General features: G+C 40.4%; 1 protein-coding gene across 4 annotated transcripts in view; it reads right to left on the reverse strand.

The window, feature by feature from the left end:
* Positions 1–22921, reverse strand: part of LOC144050383 (C-myc promoter-binding protein-like) — a 56786-nt gene that overhangs the window by 18381 nt on the left and 15484 nt on the right. For 2 of the 4 annotated variants that reach the window (XM_077563554.1, XM_077563555.1), the window contains exons 2-21: positions 20202–20532; positions 18327–18573; positions 17960–18029; positions 12797–12966; positions 10816–11099; positions 9056–9122; positions 8846–8904; positions 8565–8709; positions 7127–7302; positions 5157–5257; positions 4826–5041; positions 3871–4016; positions 3235–3273; positions 2623–2756; positions 2302–2434; positions 1804–2010; positions 1527–1655; positions 1075–1216; positions 757–885; positions 415–498 (exon numbers count right to left, since the gene is read on the reverse strand). In XM_077563554.1, coding sequence (XP_077419680.1) covers positions 415–498; positions 757–885; positions 1075–1216; positions 1527–1655; positions 1804–2010; positions 2302–2434; positions 2623–2756; positions 3235–3273; positions 3871–4016; positions 4826–5041; positions 5157–5257; positions 7127–7302; positions 8565–8709; positions 8846–8904; positions 9056–9122; positions 10816–11099; positions 12797–12966; positions 17960–18029; positions 18327–18573; positions 20202–20509 — 2986 coding nt within the window. In that variant the 5' untranslated portion in view covers positions 20510–20532. The remainder of the gene's footprint in view (positions 1–414; positions 499–756; positions 886–1074; positions 1217–1526; positions 1656–1803; positions 2011–2301; positions 2435–2622; positions 2757–3234; positions 3274–3870; positions 4017–4825; positions 5042–5156; positions 5258–7126; positions 7303–8564; positions 8710–8845; positions 8905–9055; positions 9123–10815; positions 11100–12796; positions 12967–17959; positions 18030–18326; positions 18574–20201; positions 20533–22921) is intronic. The other 2 variants (XM_077563557.1, XM_077563556.1) reach the window with 1 other exon arrangement.

A 22921-nucleotide genomic window follows, 5' to 3' on the forward strand; every position in this document is an offset into this window, starting at 1 on the left:
TCAACGGTGGAGATGAATTTCTTCTTTCACACTACATACTGCCAAAGAATGAACTTGTGGTGGTTATATGTTAAGCTCTCTAAATACCATCTTTAAATTGTTACTTAAGAGATTGGTTAAACTTGACATCCCGTCTTCTGGCTCTACTGTGAGCTGTGGCGCCCCAGTCAGCCTTTTAGAGCAAGGCACATACCATGAATAGCCAGTGGGTGATTATGGAGGGAATAGCAGAGGGACAAACACAACACAATGATGGGCCACAAAGAAATAACTGACTGAAGTAAGCAAGGTGAGAAATCGGAGAGGGAAATGCCAGAGAAATAAAATGGCGATGAAAGGGATGAAAGAAAATATAAACAGCGATGGGTCAATTTAGGGGAGGATAGATGATCAGAAGGAAAGAAAGAGTTTTACCTGGATTGAGAGTGGGTTTTCTGTGCTCAGAGCCCCCCCAGCGTGAGTGTGCCCTGGCGCTCACGCTGCTGCCCACATGGCCGACTGCATGCAAGAAGCAACACAGGCAGGGCCAAAGTGAGGGGCAGCGTTAGGGATAGAGCAGAGCGGAAACCACAGCCACAAAACCATGAAGAGACATGAAATGATATGAATGAAGGAGAAAAAATGAAGACGTGGCCAGTGGAGTGGGTAAGTGGGACGAGACAAATGAGGAAGGGAGGGAACATGTAAAAAAGGAATTGTGTCAAAAAACTTTGTCAGTAAACGATTGAGCCATCCAGTTGAAGGTGAAGTCGATACCTGTGCTGGATCTATCATCAGTGGGATCTACTTTGATGGTGTCAACGATGTAGTGGCCCGGCTCGTTCAGGTTAGTGTCAGCAGCGCTATCCAGGCTGCCATGACTAACAGCATCCATGTCGCTGCCGTCTGGTAAAAAAAGAAGAAAAAAAAGATGACAAGAAAGTGTGCTATTTGTGCAACACTGCATGTTTTATTTTGAGATAGTATTTAAACGATAAAATAGATAGTATTGTTGCAAAACATGAAAAACATACCTGATGCTCGTTAAACCACATTTAAGAATATCTGTGAAGAATTTGCTCTCAGTGAATTTACCTGACAGCGGGCTCTGAGTAAGAGGAGCATGTCTCCGTAGTGACTGTTTAAACTGGGCCACACCCAGAATAACGTTTCTCAGCTTCATCCACAGGAAGTACCCTCCTCTGGTGCTGGTTGGCCATGTGCTCTCCAACACTGCCTGCAAATAAAGAGAAGAGACATAATTTTACCTCAAAACAAGTCATGAGACAAAACCGGTTGACATCAGCTGCTCTCCCTTGTCCCAGTCCCCCCCATCATATTCTGCCTACCTGTTCACAAAGGTATCAGGGATAATAAGCCAAAGACAAAAATGGTCATGATAATGTTACACCAAATAAAGTTACATTTTGCTACACAGTCTATTGTTTTGAAGTTTTACTAATACCTAAATGACAATTAACAATGGTAAAAATGATCATATCATATAATGATAATAACTGATCATTGTAAGGGCCATAGTTGGCTACCTTGTTATAGTAGCCATATGTGATCGCATTGGGGTGAACTCCAGCTTTCTTCATCTCAAAAAGGACCCTGACAGCAAGAACAGGCTGACCATATTGTCCACAAAGCTGCATCAGTACTCTGTAGCACACCTGGATAAGGATCAATAAAATTGTTACAATGATGACTTTTAAAAAAACAAAACTTGACTGAAGAGCTAACCGTTAGATTTTAAACACAATTTTAAAGAGAATTCGGAAATGAGAAAATGTACATTACAGCATTCATGTAATACATTACCTCATCGGGTGGCTGCAGCTTCTTAGACTGCATTTTACGGAGGACGTCATAGGCAGTTCTTAGTGCTCGCACCTTAGAATGGCAAACCTTCACAAATGCAGGCAGGCAGATAAACCAGAGGCCATAGCAATGGCGGAGGAGGCACATGGACCACAGTTGGGGGATGGACGAGTACTTTTTGGCTATTTTCTGGGCTGATTTAATCTCCTGTGGACAAAAAATGGATGCAAGATGAAGAAACGAAATGAAGCTAAAATTATGTTAGGAAGATATTGAACATAGAGAGAATGCTATTAACACTTTTTACAAGCATAGTATTTGAGTAGAGTTTTTATGGCATTTGTTCACAACGCATTAGCATTACTATGAAACGCACGACAAAAAAACATTTCCATACTCCATATTCCAACTTTTTCTACTATATCAAAGATCATTAGATAAACAGTGTGCTGTGCATAAAGCACAATGAAGACAAGAGGATGCTACTGTGACATTCACCTGCTTGCTGCGCCTAAACATGGGCGCGGGGCTGGTGGGACAGCTGTGCCTGGCATTGAGGCGGGAAACTGGGGTCTGAAGCCCCTCCACTGGGTCAAACAGGTCAAGACTTAACACTGGGAAGCCATCATATCTAATAACATACATACAGACATTATGTGAGATCATTTTTCACAAAAAGGTTTGCTACAGAATTGTTCTCTGTTGTAACTATGCTTTTTGCCAATATATTACTTTTATTATTGAAAAGCCTGTTTTTTTTTTTAGAAAAACGACACCCAATTTGTAAGGAACATTTCAGTTCCTTTGATTTTGTTCTACCTGTAGCATAGTGGATGCTCTTCGCCCTCAGGTAGAGGAAGCAACTCTGGAGGTGTGATGAAGACCGTGTGTTCACTTCGTTGGGATTCATCAGTCTCTATCAGTCTGGTCTCCTCTGGCCTGTCACCATCTACCTGCAGAAAAGAGGGCAATATGATGGTGCAATGATACTACTTCACTTAAAAGTCAAATTTTTGTTCAATAGCCCAAATCCCGTGATCCCATTGTACAAATAACTTTTGACATTCTGACAGATGCTGGTACCATGTCACACACAAAAACTGTCCGTCATGAATTTTCTAGACCTGGTCAAGCTCCTCAAGCATTGTATTTCATATTTAAAAAATAATCCTTATTCATTTAATAGACTTTAATAACTAACTATTTCACAAGTAGCCATTCTGCTCCAATCCAAATCACTCCTTCTACTGTGTACCTCGTGTGTTTGATAGGAGAGGGGAGGGGCCGGGGTAGTCTTTCATTTACTTGCACGTTAGCATCCATTATTGCACCAACATTCTGATGTGGCATCTTCAAAAACCATCCCAAAAGTGCTTTAAAAGAAAGTCTGTCATGGCTAGCCATGGGCAGAGGAGATCACTCATACTGTACCTTGACTCCCTTTTCAGCACTCCGATCAGAGCTGTACAGCTGCTCCCAAAGAGAGGTACAAAGAATAGAACAGAAAATCAAGTGAATGGAAAGAAGATCAAAGCTAAAGACAGTTTCAGTAACACCAGACAATAATAACAGTTGTTAGAACATAAGAGAGGTTTGGTGACGATGTAGTCACACTGAAATGGTAGACTATGTCAAGTTGTCAACAGTAGCATTTGACAGTACAAATGGGTAAAAACATTTATAATATAAAACATAATGCAGCAGTTTTGCTTCAAATCTTTTTTTTATTTTTATTTATCACCTCTCTTGCATTTTTAATTGATTCTACATAAAAATAAATTACAACACCAAACCAGTAATATTTGATGTTTTGCACCTTTCAACATGAATGTAGCAGCCATATACAGTGCATGTCACACGTACGTTTGTGAGGGATATTGCATTGGTCAGGGACAAGAGGGGAGGGAGGAGTGAAGCGAGGCTGCATTCAAATCTTGCTAGCAGCTTCAACATCATATGCTGCACCTTTTATGCACTATACAAGTCAGTTTTATTACTGCCCTCTTCTCTTTGGAATTTCCACTATGGGGATCATTAAAGAATTATCTTATTAATGAAGGAGCTCACTTTTTCCACACAGTCATCAAAGAAGGCCAGACTGGCGTCTTTGTCGCTAACAAACGAGCACTCCTCAATAAAACGGATGAACATCTGGGTTTTGGTCATCAGTGAATAGAACTTCTGGTGGGAGCGGTCACGGCTTTTCAAAAACCCTAGAGAAACAGATGTTAATATTTTGTTATAAGTGCCTCTCATTTCTTAAGGCTCAGTTAAATTCTCCACAATATGTTTTTTAATTGTTGATCTGGAGCGTGACTGTAGTAAGGTACAGTCAGTAGTACTGAAAATCAAATCTGTCTGTGAATTGTCTATCATTTGAAGGTGACAGAGGAGTAATAAAGGACAAGAAGAACAACAGTTCACATTTGGGGATCTCTCGTTTTGGCATGCAGATGCGTTGTCAAACAATCATATGACATAACTTAAGTGCCCTGCTGACTAACTGAAAAATGAAACAGGAGATGTAGCTGTTATTGTTGTCATAAAGCAAAAAATAAATACAATTCATTAGCATACAATACTGCAGTTACTCATAACATCCCAAAACCATGTTTGTTACATGTAACATTGGCAACGACTATTCTCAAAAGAAGAAAGTATGATATCATATCAGCCCCAAATGAATTCAGCTGCAAAGTGAACAAGTTCTCATGGTCAACGGCCAACCAAAAGACATCAGCAGCTGACATGCAAACTTGACAAGTTCTGATTTAGAACAACTAACAAACTAGCACAATGTGTTTAACCAGATGTGTTAATGATAACGGTTGGATTTAACTATCCATAGCCATCATATGTCATACACTGATACAACAGGGTTTGTTTTGCAGAGAAAAAAAAACATATAACCTGTGGACCTTGATGCAACTGCGATGTGAGGAATACTAGCATGCTGGCGAAGAAGAATAACTTGATTTGGCCACTACAAGTTACTGTGTTGAAACTAAATTATTTCCCATACCTTGCAAGTCAAAAAGTGAGCTGGCATCTGTGGCTTTGTCAGATGGTGCCTGGGTAATGGGTCGCAGGAAGGAACGGTATCCCTTTAAAATGGCTGCCATGAAGCGCAGAAAGGTTTCCTGGATCTCTAGCTCCACAGCATGGAGACTTTTCCCACAGCTTAATTCTGATAAATCATAGATGCTCATCTCTAGCAGGCTATCAGACCGGTACTGACCTGAAGGTACAGGTACAGAAGTAACAAATTACAGCTCCATGAGGTTTTCCCTATGTCTGATGCAAAATGTCACAGGACAGTGAGGGGAAAAAAAGGTTATTGTCTCAGAACTCACCATCAACTAGTTGCTGGTAGAGATTGTTCAGCACATTCATTAGGTTTTTACAGGCTTTCTTGGGCAAGCTCTTCCATGTGAGGGTTCGCTTGTCTTCATTACTAGAAAATAAGAGATTCTTAGTTCTGGAGGAGCTAAGGTCATATTACAAGTTCTATACCACACAAAAATAATAATAACAAAAACTGCCGCCTAGGCTTGACCACTCAACATAGAAGTAATGATCTGTACATATGTGACCATTGGGGGAAATAATGAAATGTTGTACACCATATAGAGAATTCATTGACACTTGTACTTTTCAACAGCAACTCAAATATCGCATAAAATACACAGAATCACACAGGTCAACTGGTACGTGAAGTCAGATAATCAGAACGATAGCACCCATTGGTTGCAAACAGTTTTGGGAATGTTACTTTATAAAAGTAATCAGTTACTAATAACTTGCTTAAAAAAGTAACCGAGTTAGTAATTAAATTACTTAATAATGAAAGTAACTCGTTACCAGATAAAAAGTAACTATTTTCACTACAAATTGGCTCGTTTACGCAACTCAAGATGAGTACATTACCGGTGACAGACAGAATTAGCGATTATTGAAACCTTGACTTTTTAAAACCACGGTGAATCGTCAAACCGGTTATTGGCCCATGTCTTGTGGTTAATAGTTATACATATCTGGTACCGATAGTGGGCATGAATTGTCAGGCCATTATCGTAAGTGACGTAATGCTCTGAGTACACCCTCCCTCCCTTTTCCATTCGGAAATATTAATATATACATTAAAATAATCATAAAAATGTAACTCTGCATTCTATATAGAGACTTATGACTTAAAAAACTTAAAAAATATTTAATGTTGTTCAATTGGAGCTGCCGTAATGTGACGTCACCGCAATGCGTGCAGGACCCATCCAGATGCAATCTTGCAGGCACGAACTAACACACTACTCACAAAAAATTGGGGATATTTGGCTTGCAAGTGAAATTTCAGGACGTGCCTAAATGCATTGAAACCTTTACAGGTTAACTTAATGTGACCTTCTCTAAGCTTTTGAATGCACGTCAAACTGTTAAATGTTTCAGTACTTTTTGCACAAGTTGCTGTTCTCTAACGAGGAGTTAACGGCAAAATACACAAACGCATCATCGGGGAATGGTGTACCTCAAATGGAATGGCTGGCACTTTCTCCAGACCTGAATCCTATTGAAAACCTGTGGAATCAGCTGAGTCGCTGACCGTGTTGAGGTTGAAACTATGCAGCCCAGAAACTCAATGGCTTGAGGGCAGCCTTTCAAAAAGAGTGGGATGCCATGCCTCAGCAGACAATGACTCGACTTGTGAACAGCATGAGACATCGTTGTCAAGCTGTAAATGATGCTCAAGGGCACGTGGATTTTTTTTTATTGTGGTGTACCCACTGTTGTTAACTTTTCTTTCAATGAATTGTTTGAGATGAAGAAATCACCAGTGCATCTTTCTACTTAAATGTCATCTATATGGTCTATTATTTAATGGTCTACTTTCATGATATGATATAACTGTAGTGTGAACTTTTTACATATTCCATAAATTTAATCTGAAAGCCAAATATCTAACTTTTTGTGAGTAGTGTATGTCCGTGTTTATATGCCGATTATATCTGGTATATGGACTTAACATATGTAAGTCGGAGGGAATTCCGTGATCTTTTTGTGGAGCCAAAGTGCGTTATGCAGTAGTCGACTTGTAAAGTAATGAATCAATTGTAATGCAATGCATTTAACATACAACAATGATAACGGTGTTTCAAGTACAGGAAAAATAGATTACTCCTTTAATGAAAAAAAAAAACTGAGTTACTCAACACCGTCAGTTTAAACGGCGTTATTCCCAACACTGGTTGCCTAATGACAATTGTCAAATATGCACAGACAAAACTTTGCTACAAATAATGGAGAATTGAAACAAGTAGAGTGCATTTACTGGAATATGGTGTTTGTGTCCAGGTCCACACAGCTCACATCTGGTGGCGGGTCATAAAGTTCAAAATACCGAGAGTCCACTCCTACAATAAATGGGCATGGGGCACTCAACACATCAGCCAGTGCCAGGGGGCAAAGGGGAATATATGGGCATGGCCAGTGGAAGGGAAAGATCATCTGAGGAGAAAGAATATTTCAAACCAACAGTTGTGCAGTAACTTCAATTTCTGGATTACTTTGCATCTATAGTATTTTATTTTGGTTATTGATGATGAGTGCATCATTTTTAGGAAAACAAGCAAATATTAGGTTTACTAGCGGAAAAAGGAGATTGAATTATTGTAAAAATGTACCTAAAGGATACAATGGGAAATGACAAAAAAAACAAGTCAGTCATCTGACCAGTGGCGAGTGGTCAATATAAGCTATTAATGCAGTGCATGCCCATCCTTCAATAAAATCATTGGTCTTGAATTCCTAATTTAATTTGTGTAATTTGTCCTGTTTTCGTCGTGGAAAGCTGAAAAGCCGACAGCTTGTTTCACGCATTTCTTTGTTGAGGTATAGTGTAGTGTGCTTCGTCGTGTGTTGCCAAACTCATGTGTGGTTCCACCAATATGTCCACCCTTTTGGTTACAGTGTGCCCCTTTTTCCACCACTTCCCTCTTCCTTGTGTGCAAGCCACGCACCATAACAAAATTTTGTGCCACCCGGTTTGAGCCCACTTCATGCGCACGAGCCAGTTACGAATACTGTAAATTCCAACGTATTGGCAAATTTGTGCACATTATGTGTGTCATTTCACTCACCACCGAGCTGGTTTCATTACAGTGTGTCTTCATCAACCTGCGTCAGTCCTGAATATTTCCGCTTTAAATTTCTACCTACACAGTGGTATAATATTAACAATTACATAATATTTAATATTAAAATCAATAACTAAAATATCCGAGCTGCACCGTGGCTGACTGGTTAGCACGTCGGCTTCCCAGTGCAGAGGATGTGAGATCGAGTCCGGGCTTTGGCCTTCCTGGGTGGAGTTCGCATGTTCTCCCCGTGCTTGCGTGGGTTTTTTCCGGGTACTTGGGTTTCCTCCCACATTCCAAAGACATGCATGGCAGGTTAATTGTACACGCCAAATTGTCCATAGGTGTGATTGTGAGTGTGGATGGTTGTTCGTCTCTGTGTGCCCTGCGATTGGCTGGCAACCAATTCAGGGTGTACCCCGCCTACTGCCCGAAGCCAGCTGGGACAGCCCCCCCCCGCGACCCTACTGAGGACAAGCGGTTAAGAAAATGGATGGATGGATAAAAATATCCCAAAATTTTTAGCAGGCGCTTGTATGTGTCACTCCAGCATGCCCACTCTCAAAGGTCACCGCTCGTCACTGCATCTGACTATATTGTGTATGTACCGTACATATGAATGTAAAAACTTACAGACACTAAAGCTTCAGTTACACTAGTCAGTACTGCAGGTCGTAATGAGTGAACCAGAATCTTTTGCTCGGTGACGGCAAACACCAGCAGGGTGACAGCATTCTCTGGACCCAGGTTCTGCAGCAACGTGGAAAAACGTCCGCCACTACAGAAGTGACAAATAAAATTCATATGAATGTCAGGCCTTGGAAAACACTTGTTTTAATCCTGTGAGAATGACTCTGTTCACAAAATAAATAGGACTACCAAACTTACCATACAGAAAATTAAGACACTTTTACCTGAGTGGTAACGGCGAAGATACTGGCTGGCTCAACATCAGACTGTCATGAGGAGAAAGCTGTGGAAATGACAAAAATATATGATGCAGTATATTTAAATCTGCAAAAAATTTTAATGCTAAATGAAATTAAAATAAATGAATGATAGAACATCTATCTATACTTTAATAATATCACTAGATGCATTCTACTCTTGAAATCAATGTGTACCTGCACCAGGATGCGAGGCCTCTGAGAAGAAGGGAAGGGAACTTTGTGCATGAAATGAGAAATATGCCTGTGAAAAACACAATAACCGAGTTAAAAACAAGAGGCAAGGTTAAAAAAAAAAAAAAAAGTCCAGCAGACATCTGAAAAGTCATATTAATACAAGGGTTGTCCTTAGACTCCTTTTAAACGCCCATTATTCTTCACGAACGTCAGCACCTTCTGCTTTGATGTGCTTTACATAGTACCACTTTGACATTATTTAAATTTACATCACTACTTAAAGGGGCCCATATCATGCAGAAGGAACTTTTGCTTGTTTGTTTTTAGCCACGTTAAAATGCTAACTTTTCACCCAAAACACCACCCTTCCATAAAACCATGCTTGCTTAGTGCGTTTTCGGTGTAAGAAAGGACAGAATGGCGCTCAATTTTGTTAACCTGGCAATAGCCAGATTGATAATTGTGATCCACTCAAAGGAGTTCTCCACAATCAATCTGGGTCTGTTCCACTGTGGTTTGCTCGAGATAGGCGAGACTTTCTGTACAATACTTTGAGTAGGGATGAAATGATAATGGCAATATCGTGATATTGCAATATTAAATGTTAAATATTAATATTGTCGTCGTTATGTCACAATATTAAAAGCAGCACATCTGTTTAAAAAGTCAGGTTGATTTCCATTTTTGCAGTTCTAGCACCCTCTGTTGGCTAGTTTGTTTAGTGCAGTATAATTTCTATAAGGCATGTTTTGGCCCTTCTATGTTTAAAATCCACGCTAATGGTCAGATGAAGGGGAACGTAATATGTTTGTGAACCAAGTCAATATGTGGAGGAACTCAATGTGTGCGTGCATTAGCAAGTAAGTGCCTCAATATTAAGTGTTATTAGACAAAAGCTTGTATGAGCTTGTATGAGCTCATTTTCTTTACAATATTGGGGCCCCATTTTTATGTCGCCAACCTCCCCACAATATTATAATTTTCTTATCGTGACCTTCATATCGTGAGAATATCGTATCGTTACATCCTAACTTAGAGCTGATTGGACGATATGCCAACTAGTTCATGTCTACCAAACTTTTGTTTTGACCAATCACAGCAACGGATGTGAAAGTGGTCATCGTCATCGTAGGAAGAAAAAAAGCATGAACATCTTTACTAGCTAAAAAGTGCCTCTAGCTGTTCTTCTTCAGAAAGAAAACTGTGAGTAAATCTGCGAGAACACAATTAATTGCAGGCGCAGTGTCCATGCATTAGTGTCACCATGTTAGGTTTGTTTGTTTCCCACGGCTTCGGCACTTATTTTCGTCACAGCTGCATATCCCGCCCCCAAACACTATGTTGTTTTGTGATTGGTCCGAACCACCAGTTGTGAAAATCAGCGGGCTCTGTACAAGATGGATTCTCGGCAGTTTGTGAACTCATAAAGAGAATTCAGCTTGCAGAGCAAGGTTACAGTTTTGCATGATTTTTACACATGCAGTTATGCAAAAGGTAAACCAGACAAGACCTTTAGCATTAACATGTACGTGCAATCAGTAAACCAGAACAAAGAGATTTGAATTAATCAGATTTATCATACTCAGATCATATCTGAATACAATGAAGCATATCAGATTATACTGGATCCTCACTTGATCACTTGAATAACTTGATAACACCAGAAATTGCATAAAGAGCTGATTTTTACTGTTTATGTAAAGTCAGGCTCTATATTTCTGCAGCAAGTGTGTGGAAGATGTAGATAAAAGTCTACTCACTTCTCAATCGGCAGAGCATGAGGGCCAGAGATGGAATAGCGATACAGAAAGGTGAGGAACTTGCGAAAAGCATCGAAGAAAGGCCAGTGAGAAAGCAGACAGATACATTTGTTGGTGTAGACAGAGCAGGTGCGGGAAGTGGTATTGTTGGTGACATCAGTTGGGCTGTTGCAGGGGGAGGCTTTGGCTGCATCTGTGTTAAATAGACCCAGCTGTGCGCTCTGTTGATCAGTGAGACACTCTTGTGGGTAGGGCTCATAGAACTGTATGGCAGCTCCGTATACCTGAACACAAGGAGATGTGTGTTAGATTAATAGCTCACAAACTATTACAGTCAGCGTAAAATCTTACCCCTCCATCTAGACTATTGTACGCTTGCCTCAATACATTTGAAATCGATCTATCTTTTACATTGACATCTCTATCATTAGTACTTGGTAAATGCTACTTCATTTTATCTAGCGCTTTTCCACGTTAGAAGGCCCTCAAAGTGCTTTACACTACACACGAGTCTTCTTCCATTGAAGAAGCCGAGGGGAGATATTTTGATTTAAAATCACATTATTTTGCAAATAGTCTAAAACAGGGGTCTCAAACTCAATTTACCTGGGGGCCGCTAGAGGCTTTCTCTTCATGGCAGGCTTTGAAAGAGACATCTCTGGGGCTCTGTAATATGTGTTTCCACTTGGAATGAGTCTCGGGTTGAACTTTAACTTTCAGTCGCGCGGGTCTGTGGCGCATGCGCACTTTCGCTCTCCGATCGTATTGGATTACGGCAGTTCTCCGAATTTCTCAAGTGTCATGTTAACGCACTTACTGTTAAGTTTCAGTTTCACAGACACAGACACAGGCTGGATCACGGATCATAGCGCCTCATTCAGTTCTATGCTGAGAGCAGCGGAGGACTGTGCGCGCCGAGCGGAGTGATCGGCTTCACGGCTTCTCCTCCGCCCAGCTGATTGGAGGAATGAATGAGTGAGTGAGCGAGGCACTGGACAGCCCGGCCGATGTCCCGCCCTCCAGAGCCGTATACCTCACCGTGATTGGTTCATTCAGCTCCGAACACAACAAGTGTCATTCATATCAATCTTGCGGGCCGCAGGAACATTAATCTTTCATATTAAGACGGGGGCCGCAAATTACCGTCCCGGGGGCCGCAGTTGGCCCGCGGGCCGCGAGTTTGAGACCCCTGCTCTAAAATGAACCAAATGAAACACATTTATACATAGTTACAGAACCTTCTTGCATTCCTATGCAAATAAAACAAGCAAAATAAAGTAAGAACATCATTCTGTTAGTGAACATAAAGCCAGGGGTCAAACAAACAGCTGATAATAGCATTTGTCCCAAAAACTCCTCAGCTTCCCAGAAGTATGAAACCGTTTTGAACAGATCAAAGCAAAAACGGCCTTATCAGTTCACAAACTAGGTTGTTTGCTGATGATGACAGAGGTCAGGACAACTGAGTGAGTGTTTCTATGTGCTATGTGCTAATTATGAGCAGTTTGACTATATATTACTCGAAATGTGACAAAGAAATACGCCAATTTAAATATGAAAGAAACGAAGGACAATGTCAATGATGTGTGGGTGTGTGGAATGGTGGGTTTTGATGGTACAAGTTGGTAATGAGGCTGAAGTAGGCTTTGATACCAAGGGTTGAAATACACAACTTGCACGATGTAAAAAAAAAAAAACAGATAAGCACATTTTGGCTTAATGGAGCAAGTTAAGTCAACTGAAAACAATCTGGAGAGTTGTACACAGACTTTTTTTTATCCTAAAAAGTCACAAGTTATCCGATAAATATACACAAAGTGCTACATGGAAAAAAGGCACAGTTACAGAAATTTCTGTTGCTGGGATATAACAATAAGTGGTAGGCTTCATCTGATGCTGCTGCACAGTTGTTTGATAGTAGACTGGTTGGAAAAGAGTAATAGACGGAATAAGTATGAACCCATCAAGTAATCCATCCTACCTTCTCTCCAGAGGCTCCAGTTAGGACAAATGTAGAGAAAACAGGCAGTGAGTATTTGGTGTTGATGGGCCAACTCTCAATTGTGGCCCCCATGGGAAGGCAGAAGAGAGGAACAGATTCTGGCAGTGGGAATGACTCATAGTCCTCCTCTGGATATCTGCTGAATAATCCTAAATGAGAAAATTCAAAACAGCAATTTAAAAACAGTAAAATAGAAGAAATGTAACTCAACGAAACAGAATTAATTGTAAAAAGTATAGATTTTCTGAGCTAGAAAAATTACCAGCCTATTCAAGGGTTATCAGTGCTTGACTTGATTACACATTGGTGTTTTGTCAAATAATAAATTGTATTTAAGGGGCTGGCCAATTTATCTGCCCTATTTTCTTAATTTTGGGGGATCGGTGTTCGGCTGATCCCTTAAAAAAAAAAAACAATCTTTTCCAACGATCTCATCTCCCTCCTCAGAGGTCTGAAAAAGTCAGCCACTGTCCTCTTCTGATGAGATCACAAATAGATTTTCATTTTTGAGAGAACTACTTAAACTGCAGCTAAAACAACCTGTGTGTATCATTTTACAGATATTGTTCAATGTTTTCCAATAAAACAAGATTGGAACACTATGCTGCTTTTATGAAAATAAATGAATAAATTGTGATTAGCAAAAATCGGGATGGCAGGTCAGAGTTTTTAAGATCGGGGATCGATGATCAGCCGGAAAATGATGATTGGTGCACCTCTAGTTTTTATCCTTACATTGCGCATAAATTGAAGACTGTTGTATACCTAACTTCACTAAAAACATACAGCTGAAACTTGAAAAGAAAAATTACAGCCATTGAGAAGCAAAGATAAACAAAGACGACTGAATTATGTCAACTTTGTGCGCAGCTTGGATTTTTACCAGTGCCATTTAAGGGCGGATCGGTGCAGCGTCTGCAGTGATGCGGACGCTGTATCGTCTGTTGTGGTAAAGAAGGAGCTGAGCCGAAAGGCAAAGCTCTCGATTTACCGGTCGATCTACATTCCTGCCCTCACCTATGGTCACGAGCTGTGAGTCGTGACCGAAAGAACAAGATCCCGGATACAAGCGGCCGAAATGAGTTTCCTCCGCAGGGTAGCCGGGCTCTCCCTTAGAGATAGGGTGAGAAGCTCGGTCATCCGGGAAGGACTCAGTGTCGAGACGCTACTCTTCCGCGTTGAGAGGAACCAGGTGAGGTGGCTCGGGCATCTGGTTCGGATGCCTCCTGGACGCCTCCCTGGGGAGGTGTTCCGGGCATGTCCCGCTGGCGGAGGAGCTGGCTGAAGTGGCTGGGGAGAGGGAAGTCTGGGCTTCCCTGCTAAAGCTGCTGCGCCCGCGACCCGACCCCGGATAAGCGGTAGATGATGGATGGATGGATGGATGGATGGATTTACACCTATGGACACCGGTATGTATAAATATGCAGAGCACATGGGTGACCTGTTGACGATATTCATGTGGACTGCTTACTTTAGCAATTCAACCATATCTCTAGACTATCATTGTAATACAACCAACAGAGCAATCAAAAAGTTAAAGCTAGTATAACATTTTTGCTTTCACATTGCAGTTTTCACTCCTGTTTTTTCAAACGAAGAAAGATGTTGCATACGCATATTTGTGTCCAAGCCTAAATATTGCTGATGGCCTGCAACACTGAAAAATAAACTTTACTTATACAACACATTAGTGAGAAAAGTAGAATATCCTTTTCTGTTGGCTAATTTAAAGACCAAAAATTCCCATTTCCCCTCTTTACTTTTTGAGATTCTAGACTTTTAATAGATGTAATAAGCTGTGATGACATTTTCCCATATTTCCAATGGTATCATATTCAATCAATATGATATGATTTAGAAAGATGGATAACTGCAAAGCGGTATATCTTATATTCCATTCCAATTGAAAGACTTTTCAGAAAGCATGTTTCCCTTTCTGCCATTCTGACTCTTTCGTGCTTACTTATTTGTTTAGCAAAAGTTCAACGTGTTGACATGGGAACTACTTCCGCATTCATTCATAAAACACGGCTGCTTCTGGCATCTGTGATTGAGTGAATGTATTGTACATAGGCGGAACTTCCGGTGGACGATCATCAAGGATACAGAGGTGGGACTTCCACCTACATATGCAATGGCTTTCTGCCTTACTTTGCAGAGGGATACAACAAATTTTCAGTTTACAGCAATATGTTATGCACGTTGTCAATGATGGTTACGCTGCGTGAAAAGAAACACAACATATATCCAGCCATTCATCCATGACAAGACTGTTTGTACAACCAAACTAGTATGCAATTCTTATATTAAAAGTTTGTGCATAAACTGGGTTTGAAAAAAACGGTGGACCGGGACCAGTGCACAGCAGTGTTGGGCAGCTACAAACCATCAGATGTGGGCCCGAACAGGCAAAGTACAAATTTCTAAGTCACTGAACATTTTTGTTTGGAACAGGATGTTGTGATGAAGCAAGAAACAAAAGTGACCGACGCACGTTTGACTGTTAAAAAGGGGAACATTAGCCTCATATCGCTAGCTTCGGCTAACCCAGGTGTTGGCAAACTGTGGCCTCAGCTGTGTCTCTCTGTGTCTTTGGGAAATAGAGTGACTTGTGAAAGCAACCATTTTTTTTTTATAAATAAAGTAAAAAATGCAATATTATTCAACCCTTTTACTGTCAGTGCAGCCAACTCACACTAGAGGTTTTCCTCAGGATTCCTGAATGATCCAATGTTGACCTATATGACTGATGATGATAAATAGAATCCACCTGCGAGTAATCAATCTCAGTATAAATACACCTGCTCTGTGATAGTCTTAGGCCCTGTCCACACGAAAGCCAGTTTCAATGTATCCTCACAAGTTTCTTACCGTTTAAGCCGTTCGTCCACATGACGGCGCAGTTTCGGAGCTTGAAACCGATCACTTTTGAAACCGGGCTCCAGAGTTGAAAGATTTCAAAACGCGCCCCGTATCCGTCCGTCTGGACACCATATGCATGATACTCCTCCAGTGATGACGTAATGGTCGCAGCACGATGACGACGCATTGTCGCAGATTGATGACGTATGCATGTTTGCGAGTGAACCGTCAGTCTGTCAACAACAATAGTGTGTAGTAGTTGTTTTGCGCAGCCTCCTTAGCATGCTTATGCAGCAAGATATTTTGCTTCTTTATTCCCACGTTCAACAAACGGTGTTGTACTTGAGTCACCCGCCTTTGTCACTTCTCCTTTGTTCGTCTTTTTCATGTTTTGATACATGCAAAGCCATGTTTGTTCTGTAGATTGCAATAAAGTTAGAAAAAAAAAGTGTTCGTCTTCTTCGCTGATTTCTGTTAACTCCCTTTGGCTGCGCTACAGCGCCACTCCTCGACATGGCATATACATTACAGTCGTTAAACGTCCTCAGCGTCTTCTTTTGGACACACACAAGTCTTGAAATGCTTCTGTGTGTACAAGATTTGTTTGAGGAACGAAGCCGGCTTTGCTTTCGTCTGGACGGGGCCTCAGACGCAGGTAAAATGCGCATGATCACTCTGGATTACTGCAGAGACTGCAGACATCCACAGCTGAGGTGGTGGTGGTGGGCAGGGGTCCTGTCCATAGGACAACTATTAGTCACACACTGCATGGAAGAGTGGCAATAAGAAAGCCATTTCTCAAAGCAATCCATAAATAGTCCTGTTAGAAGGTTACCATAAGCCACCTGGGAGACACGCCAAACGTGGGAGACAGTGCTTTGGACAGATGTAACCAAAATTGTACTTTTTGGGTTAAAGCAAAATGTTATGTTCGGCCTAAACGTAACACTGCACGTCATCTTGAACACACCATCTCCACTGTCAAACATGGGGGTGTCACCATCACCGTCTGCAGCTACCTTTCTTCAGAAGGAACAGGGAAGATGGATAGAGCCAAATACAGGGTCATTTGAAGCAAAAGAAAAATCTACAATAGAATGAATGGTTCAAAAGTAAACATATCCAGGTGATAGAAAGGCCAAGTCAAAGTCCAGACCTGAATCCAATTGAGAATCTGAGGAAATGTCTGAAAACTGCTGTTCACAAACGCTCCTGATTGAATGTGCCTGAGCTGGAGCTGTTTTGCAAAGTAGAACGGACAAAAATTTCTGTTTCTGGATGTGCAAAACTGAAAGAGACGTATCCCAAAAATATAACATTTGTCAAATATGGCAGACAACCGGGCTCATTGAAGTCAATGTAGCAAATGTTTTTTTTTTAAATGTATTTTTTTAATAATTAAAAAAAAAAAACATGTTTCTGTAATGCTGGTCCTTTTGAATATGTCCCAACATAATAATGGTTCCTAAAAAGTTGGGGGCCACTGCCTTTATAAAAACATAAAAAAAAAATATGTGCACTTTCCAGCATGCCTTGACCCATTTGTGGGCAGATGGATTTGTCGGTGTTGGCCCCAGGCAATGTGGCTAGTGATGGCTGAAAGGAAGGACATGGACGGCTGCGACACCTCCCCCTCATCCATTGGTGCGGGGAACCCCACCCAGCACACAGCCCAGCGACAGCACAGAGAAGTCTTCCCCTTCCGAATCAAATAACGCTGAGAAGTGCGCTGCTTTACCAATCACCATTGTTACAATATACTGTTAATATGTTGTGATTTAGAACAATACTTTACCATATTTATAATTCAGCATGGGTAAAATAGCGCTTACGTACGGCGTTGGGTACAGTCAAATGATTGTTATGATCCCAATTATTTATTTTCGTTAACATTCTCTTTCAATTTTTTTTGCGATGGTCCGGTCCAAGCTGAGTTTGAACTCATTGCCTGGCAGGCCTTAATGTTCTTGAAAAACAACTGCACAAGGAACAAAGATAAACACTAACACAATTATTATTTATCTTTCTTTTTTCTATTACCGTTTAACATCATACCTTGTACAGTTCATTCCGAAGAACTTTGCTTTGCACTCTGTATTTTATAATCATTAATTGTTTTTATTATTTATTCTTTACTACTAAATGTTACATCTTTATTTATTGTTACTCCATCCTTTGCTCATTCGTTTTGAATTAATTATGTTTTGTTATTTGTTACCATTTGTATTTTGAAAAATGAATGTTTAATGAAAATTGTAATGTAGTATATATATGTTTTACCTGCTTTGTATGCTATTGAGTTGGTTTTGGTCACAGACTTCTTATAACAGAGGTAGACAGAGGAACCCCACTGAAACAAGAACAAAAGAGGAAAAAAACAACATATTCATTTCCTGTCATATACCTGGATGTTAATGGATTTTGCTGAAATCACTTTTCTGAGAAACTTAGAATTTTGTACTCATTTCAGACTGAGAAAAAGATCTCGTTATCTGAAAGAATGTGAGACAGATGTGGCTTTTGGGTTATGTGTTACAACAAATTACTTTAGTTACAAATCATAAATAATGTCTAGCGCATTTTATATATCGTGAGAAAACAGAATATCAAGCGCCAAACACATCCCTTTATTTTATTTCAGTCTTACCATACTGCTGTTAAGATTCTTCTCCACCTTACAGAAGGTGTGGGGAGGAGTCTCTCCTTTGCTTGGGATAATGATACAGATGTCGGTGACAGCCAGAGCAGCATGTGGTTGGCTCTCAGGTGCCCTCCGGTAGGTTACATAGATGCGCTGGGAGGAGTTTCCACTGATGTTGGCTGGGCGACCAGAGGGTGTAGTCTGGAGAAGGTGGCAGCCCTGCTTCAGTCGTTCTTTCCATTCATAGAGGACACTGTGGGAGCACGGCCAATGTAGTAATTAGTCGCACAAGAAAATGAACAGCGGATCAATAAAAATATTAGTACTACTAGAATATAATTGTGTGGGATTGGTAGACTTCTATATTTAAATCCAATAGATAGAGTTACCAGGGGTAGACTGCTAATAACCTGGCTATCACTCTCTTGCATGTGTGTGTTTGGTTTGGTTCTGTGTGGTGCAATACAAAATTAAACTTATACCAGTTAAACATACCTAGTAAGAAAACCATAAGAGTAAGGACGATACTACGTAGAAACTGTAATCGCATGCAATTATAAAAGAACAGAATCGAACTCAGTCTCAGTCTCTATATATATATATATATATATATATATATATATATATATATATATATATATATATATATATATATAATTTTTTTTTTTTGTGTGTCTGCATGCGACACACTTGCACTCTCAGTCTGCCTGTCCCGGCTGCAGCACACAACCCTGTCGCGTTGATAGTTTTCTTAAGCGGATTATTGAACTCTGGTTAGCAACAAAAGTTAAAATGAAGGAAATTGATAGGCCTTGAGACAAATAAAGGGTAAATACTGTATATCAAATGGTGATTTCCTATGCAGGTGCCTGGAAAACTACCGCCAAAGTCATTTTTCTCACTAAGTTGTTAGGTACTGTAAGTTGATCACTTGTCTTCTATTTGCCATCCGGGGGTCAGTTACTGTACTATCATAACTGAGCTTAGATGTCATTGTGACAAAAAAATTGCCTATAAGTTTTGAAAATTCCAATTAGAAAAAGTATAAATATCACAAAGAGGCAATAATGCATACATTTGCCCACACAAAGAGCTGTCCAGTTCTTATCGGTCCTACTCGTGCCTACAAAATTGTAGCCCCTCAGAATTATCAGCACACAAAGACTGCTGACAGTCTCAACAGAGCCTCTTTGTCAGTGCCTGATGAGGACAGCACTCTCACTCTGTAGTCCAAGACCTGATTTGTTCCTTGTCCGTTGTCACAATATGACAGCTACGGGAGAGCAGGAGAACTGAGTCAAAAAATTGGATTGCTACACTTGAAAGCATGTTGCATGTTGCATGTTTTGCTGCAGTTCTTCACACTTTTTCTAGCAACATCCTAAGAACAGCTGCAAAGCAGGCAGATGACTGTTGTCAACAGTGCTACTGTAAATATGAGGTGGCAGTTGCAACGCATTGCTAAAAACATGTGCAACCACTTGAAATGTAAATAATCTTGTGCAATTCCAAGAACTAATCACATCCCTCAATGCAAAGTCACTTGCATTGTGTGCAATGCAAAGCCACTTCGATAGTTTTCACAATTCTAGTGAATGTTCTCGTTCTTCCAATTTTGCCAACTGACTTACATCTTATGCTCTTTTATTTCATTGTTCATATATATATATTTTTTTTTAATTAATGTTGCATTTGAGTGTCAACTCTTCTAGTCCCACACAGTCACAACTTAGAAAAATGTGCTTTAGAACAGAAACATGGGACCGTTTGATTTTATGTGAATCAGTGCTTGGTACTACCAACCCTAATCGGTCCATACCACAAAAGTACTGTCTTCGGTACTTATCCCTAGGGGAAACAAAGAAAGACCAGGACTCTTACCCCAGGTCAATGAGTGGTGGCTTGTCACAACCTCGCCTGTAGCATAGGAAAATCTGGGGTGCCATAAGCCCGCCGTTATTGAGATCAGCAGAATGTCCACTTGGTGTCGTCTCAATGCATGTAAACCCTGGTGGCACCTCATCGCCCATCGAGCGGATCACCACAGCCACATCTGTGATGGGTGACTTGGGCTTGGCAGTTTTGTGGCAGGCATCGTCAAAATGGATTTCCTGGTCCAAAGGTTTGGATGAGTCCGTCAGTCCGGCCACCACAAAATAATCGGCTACACGAGGGCCTTTGTCCTCCATTATTTCCCATTACCACCAAGTGCCTGAAAGGTATATAATAGACAGTTTAAATACATGATTAAGACATTTGTACTGCAGAAAAAAAGTTTTAAGATCCACACAAATCGACACATTTTTAAAAACACTGATGCTCCTGTGTTGTGGCTTTTTGTTTACACACAAGCAAACCTTTTTTCCACTGTCTAAAAACACCTAATACAGTACACAATTATTGCAAATCAATATAAAATTGCTTGAAACTGTTTGTTTTAAATGTATTCTAATTTATCTCTCCGATATTCCCGTCCCAGTGTCTCATATTTTGCCATGTACAGCAGTGGCCCCAACCACCGGGCCGCAGACCGGTACCGGGCCACTTTGGGCCGGTTGAAATGAAAGAATAAAAAAAACTTACTGCACTTCTGGTCAATTGATTAGCCGTGGATTAAAAAGATTTTATTTAGAAAAGTGACCGGATTCTCTCTAGATGCTAATTGTTTCATTTGCATAGCACTGATGCAAATCGATGACTTCGACAAGTTAGCAAAATGAGTAAAAACAGACACATTTGGGGACAAGTTTCTTTGTAATAGAGAAAAGGTCCAGTGATGAGACAACACAGGAGCCCATGACCAAGAAGAAAAAGAAATGTGCATGGACTTACAGCTTACAGGTGATTCCCACGCACGATGGCCCGCTCTGCGACGAACCACTCTTAATTTAGCGTTATGGTGAGTGAGTTACTCATGGACTTTAGATTTGCTCTGTGGTGCATTGTTATGTTGGTGCATTTAAGGAGGGCGCTGAAAATATAGTTACATAAAAATGTGGCTTCACATTTAGTGTTATACGGTATCTACAAAATACCCCAGTTTTTGTGTTGCTCGTATCATTCATAAGCATTACCATATTAAAGCGTTGTTACCCCTGTAATGGTATTTGTGCTGCTAGTACAGGCACATAAAAATACGCAGTGGATTTGCTTTTGTAGCCGTTTATTAATCAGTAGCTTCCAATAGCTATCGGGACAGAGCAAAAAATGTTGGATAATAGTGAGTGCACTGCATTGACTTGTTTAGCGCTGTTGAAGAGTCAACCAAGATAGTATTTAGCATAGCATTAGCGATTGATGTGCATTGTCAGCCCCCCCTTGACGAAGATTGACGAGAGATTAAATTTGGTGAAATTATATTGTCCCACTTTTTCATTTTGAAAATGTGGTCACCCTAGGCATTTTGTACCTACCTATGTTCATATCATCTATGTTTTCCGTTGCCTTTAATGGGAACATCACTCCTGCCAACATGGCTGTCACATATGTCCATGAATTGCTTTTGGGGACGTCAGCTATATATGGCCGCCACGTAGTTACATCTGCCGGATGCAGTATCTGTGACACTGGTGCAAACCGGAAATATTATGTATACCAGTTTGTTGATTGCATCACATGCCAGGTAACAATTCTAACTACTGTATTGTACAAAGGGGCGTTTTGAGCGGACTGGACAATATTTTCTGTCTGTTAAATCGGGGTGATTCCATTGTCTGTGTGAAGTTGTGAAGTAAATGACCCACAGAACTTAAGATCAGATATGGATGAATTTAGCATGACATACAGCATTTGCAGCTTTTGTGTGTAATCAATAAATGGTTAGAGATAAAGTCCCAGATAAAAAATAAACTTAATGGCCTGCCCTCCTCAGTACTCGCAATAGTCATGAAGTCATACTGAGCAAAACTTAAGAGCTAAAAATTTGATATGGAACATCTTCATTGCAAAAACTGGATTCAATAAGCAGTACATGCATCTTCAATGGTAAATGTAGTTTTTTATACAAAACATAATGCACACACAGATGGCAAAGGAAATCAGATGGATTTCTATGAAAACATTCCATAACTATTGTCATATTCTGAAAGCTGAACCCACCCAAAGGCCATTTCATTGGAAACAGATTTTGTAATTCGTGTGCCTCTACCCAACTGAAATCATAATCCAGACGAGGACATTTACGATGTCAAGCATAATGAGTAAGAGGGTGTGGGAACTGCATTTCATTAGCAGGGCGTGTTGGTTAGCCTACATTTCTTTACTTAGGGGACAGTTGAAAAACATGCTTGTCTGTGCAGTCAGACAGACCTTTTTATTTTAGTTTATTAAAGTTGAAGCCTCCACAATCACAATCTGATGCCCCTTCAACATAGGTATTTAGCCACTATCAGCGATGGCCAACATATCCCGAAAGTTTTTCATCACGCAGCTTCTTGTTGACTTCCGAGGACATTGTTCCAAAAGTAATAGTTTTTTCGGGCCTCAATTTTGTTTACTATTGTCTCTAGCTCACATTTTGTTAATTTTCTTTTTTCCCCAATTTGTGACTCTTGTGCTTTAGAATGCAATTATCTGATCATGAAGTGTAATCATTCCCACCC

The sequence above is a fragment of the Vanacampus margaritifer genome, chromosome 4 (assembly GCF_051991255.1).
Source record: "Vanacampus margaritifer isolate UIUO_Vmar chromosome 4, RoL_Vmar_1.0, whole genome shotgun sequence".
NCBI classification, from domain to species: domain Eukaryota; kingdom Metazoa; phylum Chordata; class Actinopteri; order Syngnathiformes; family Syngnathidae; genus Vanacampus; species Vanacampus margaritifer.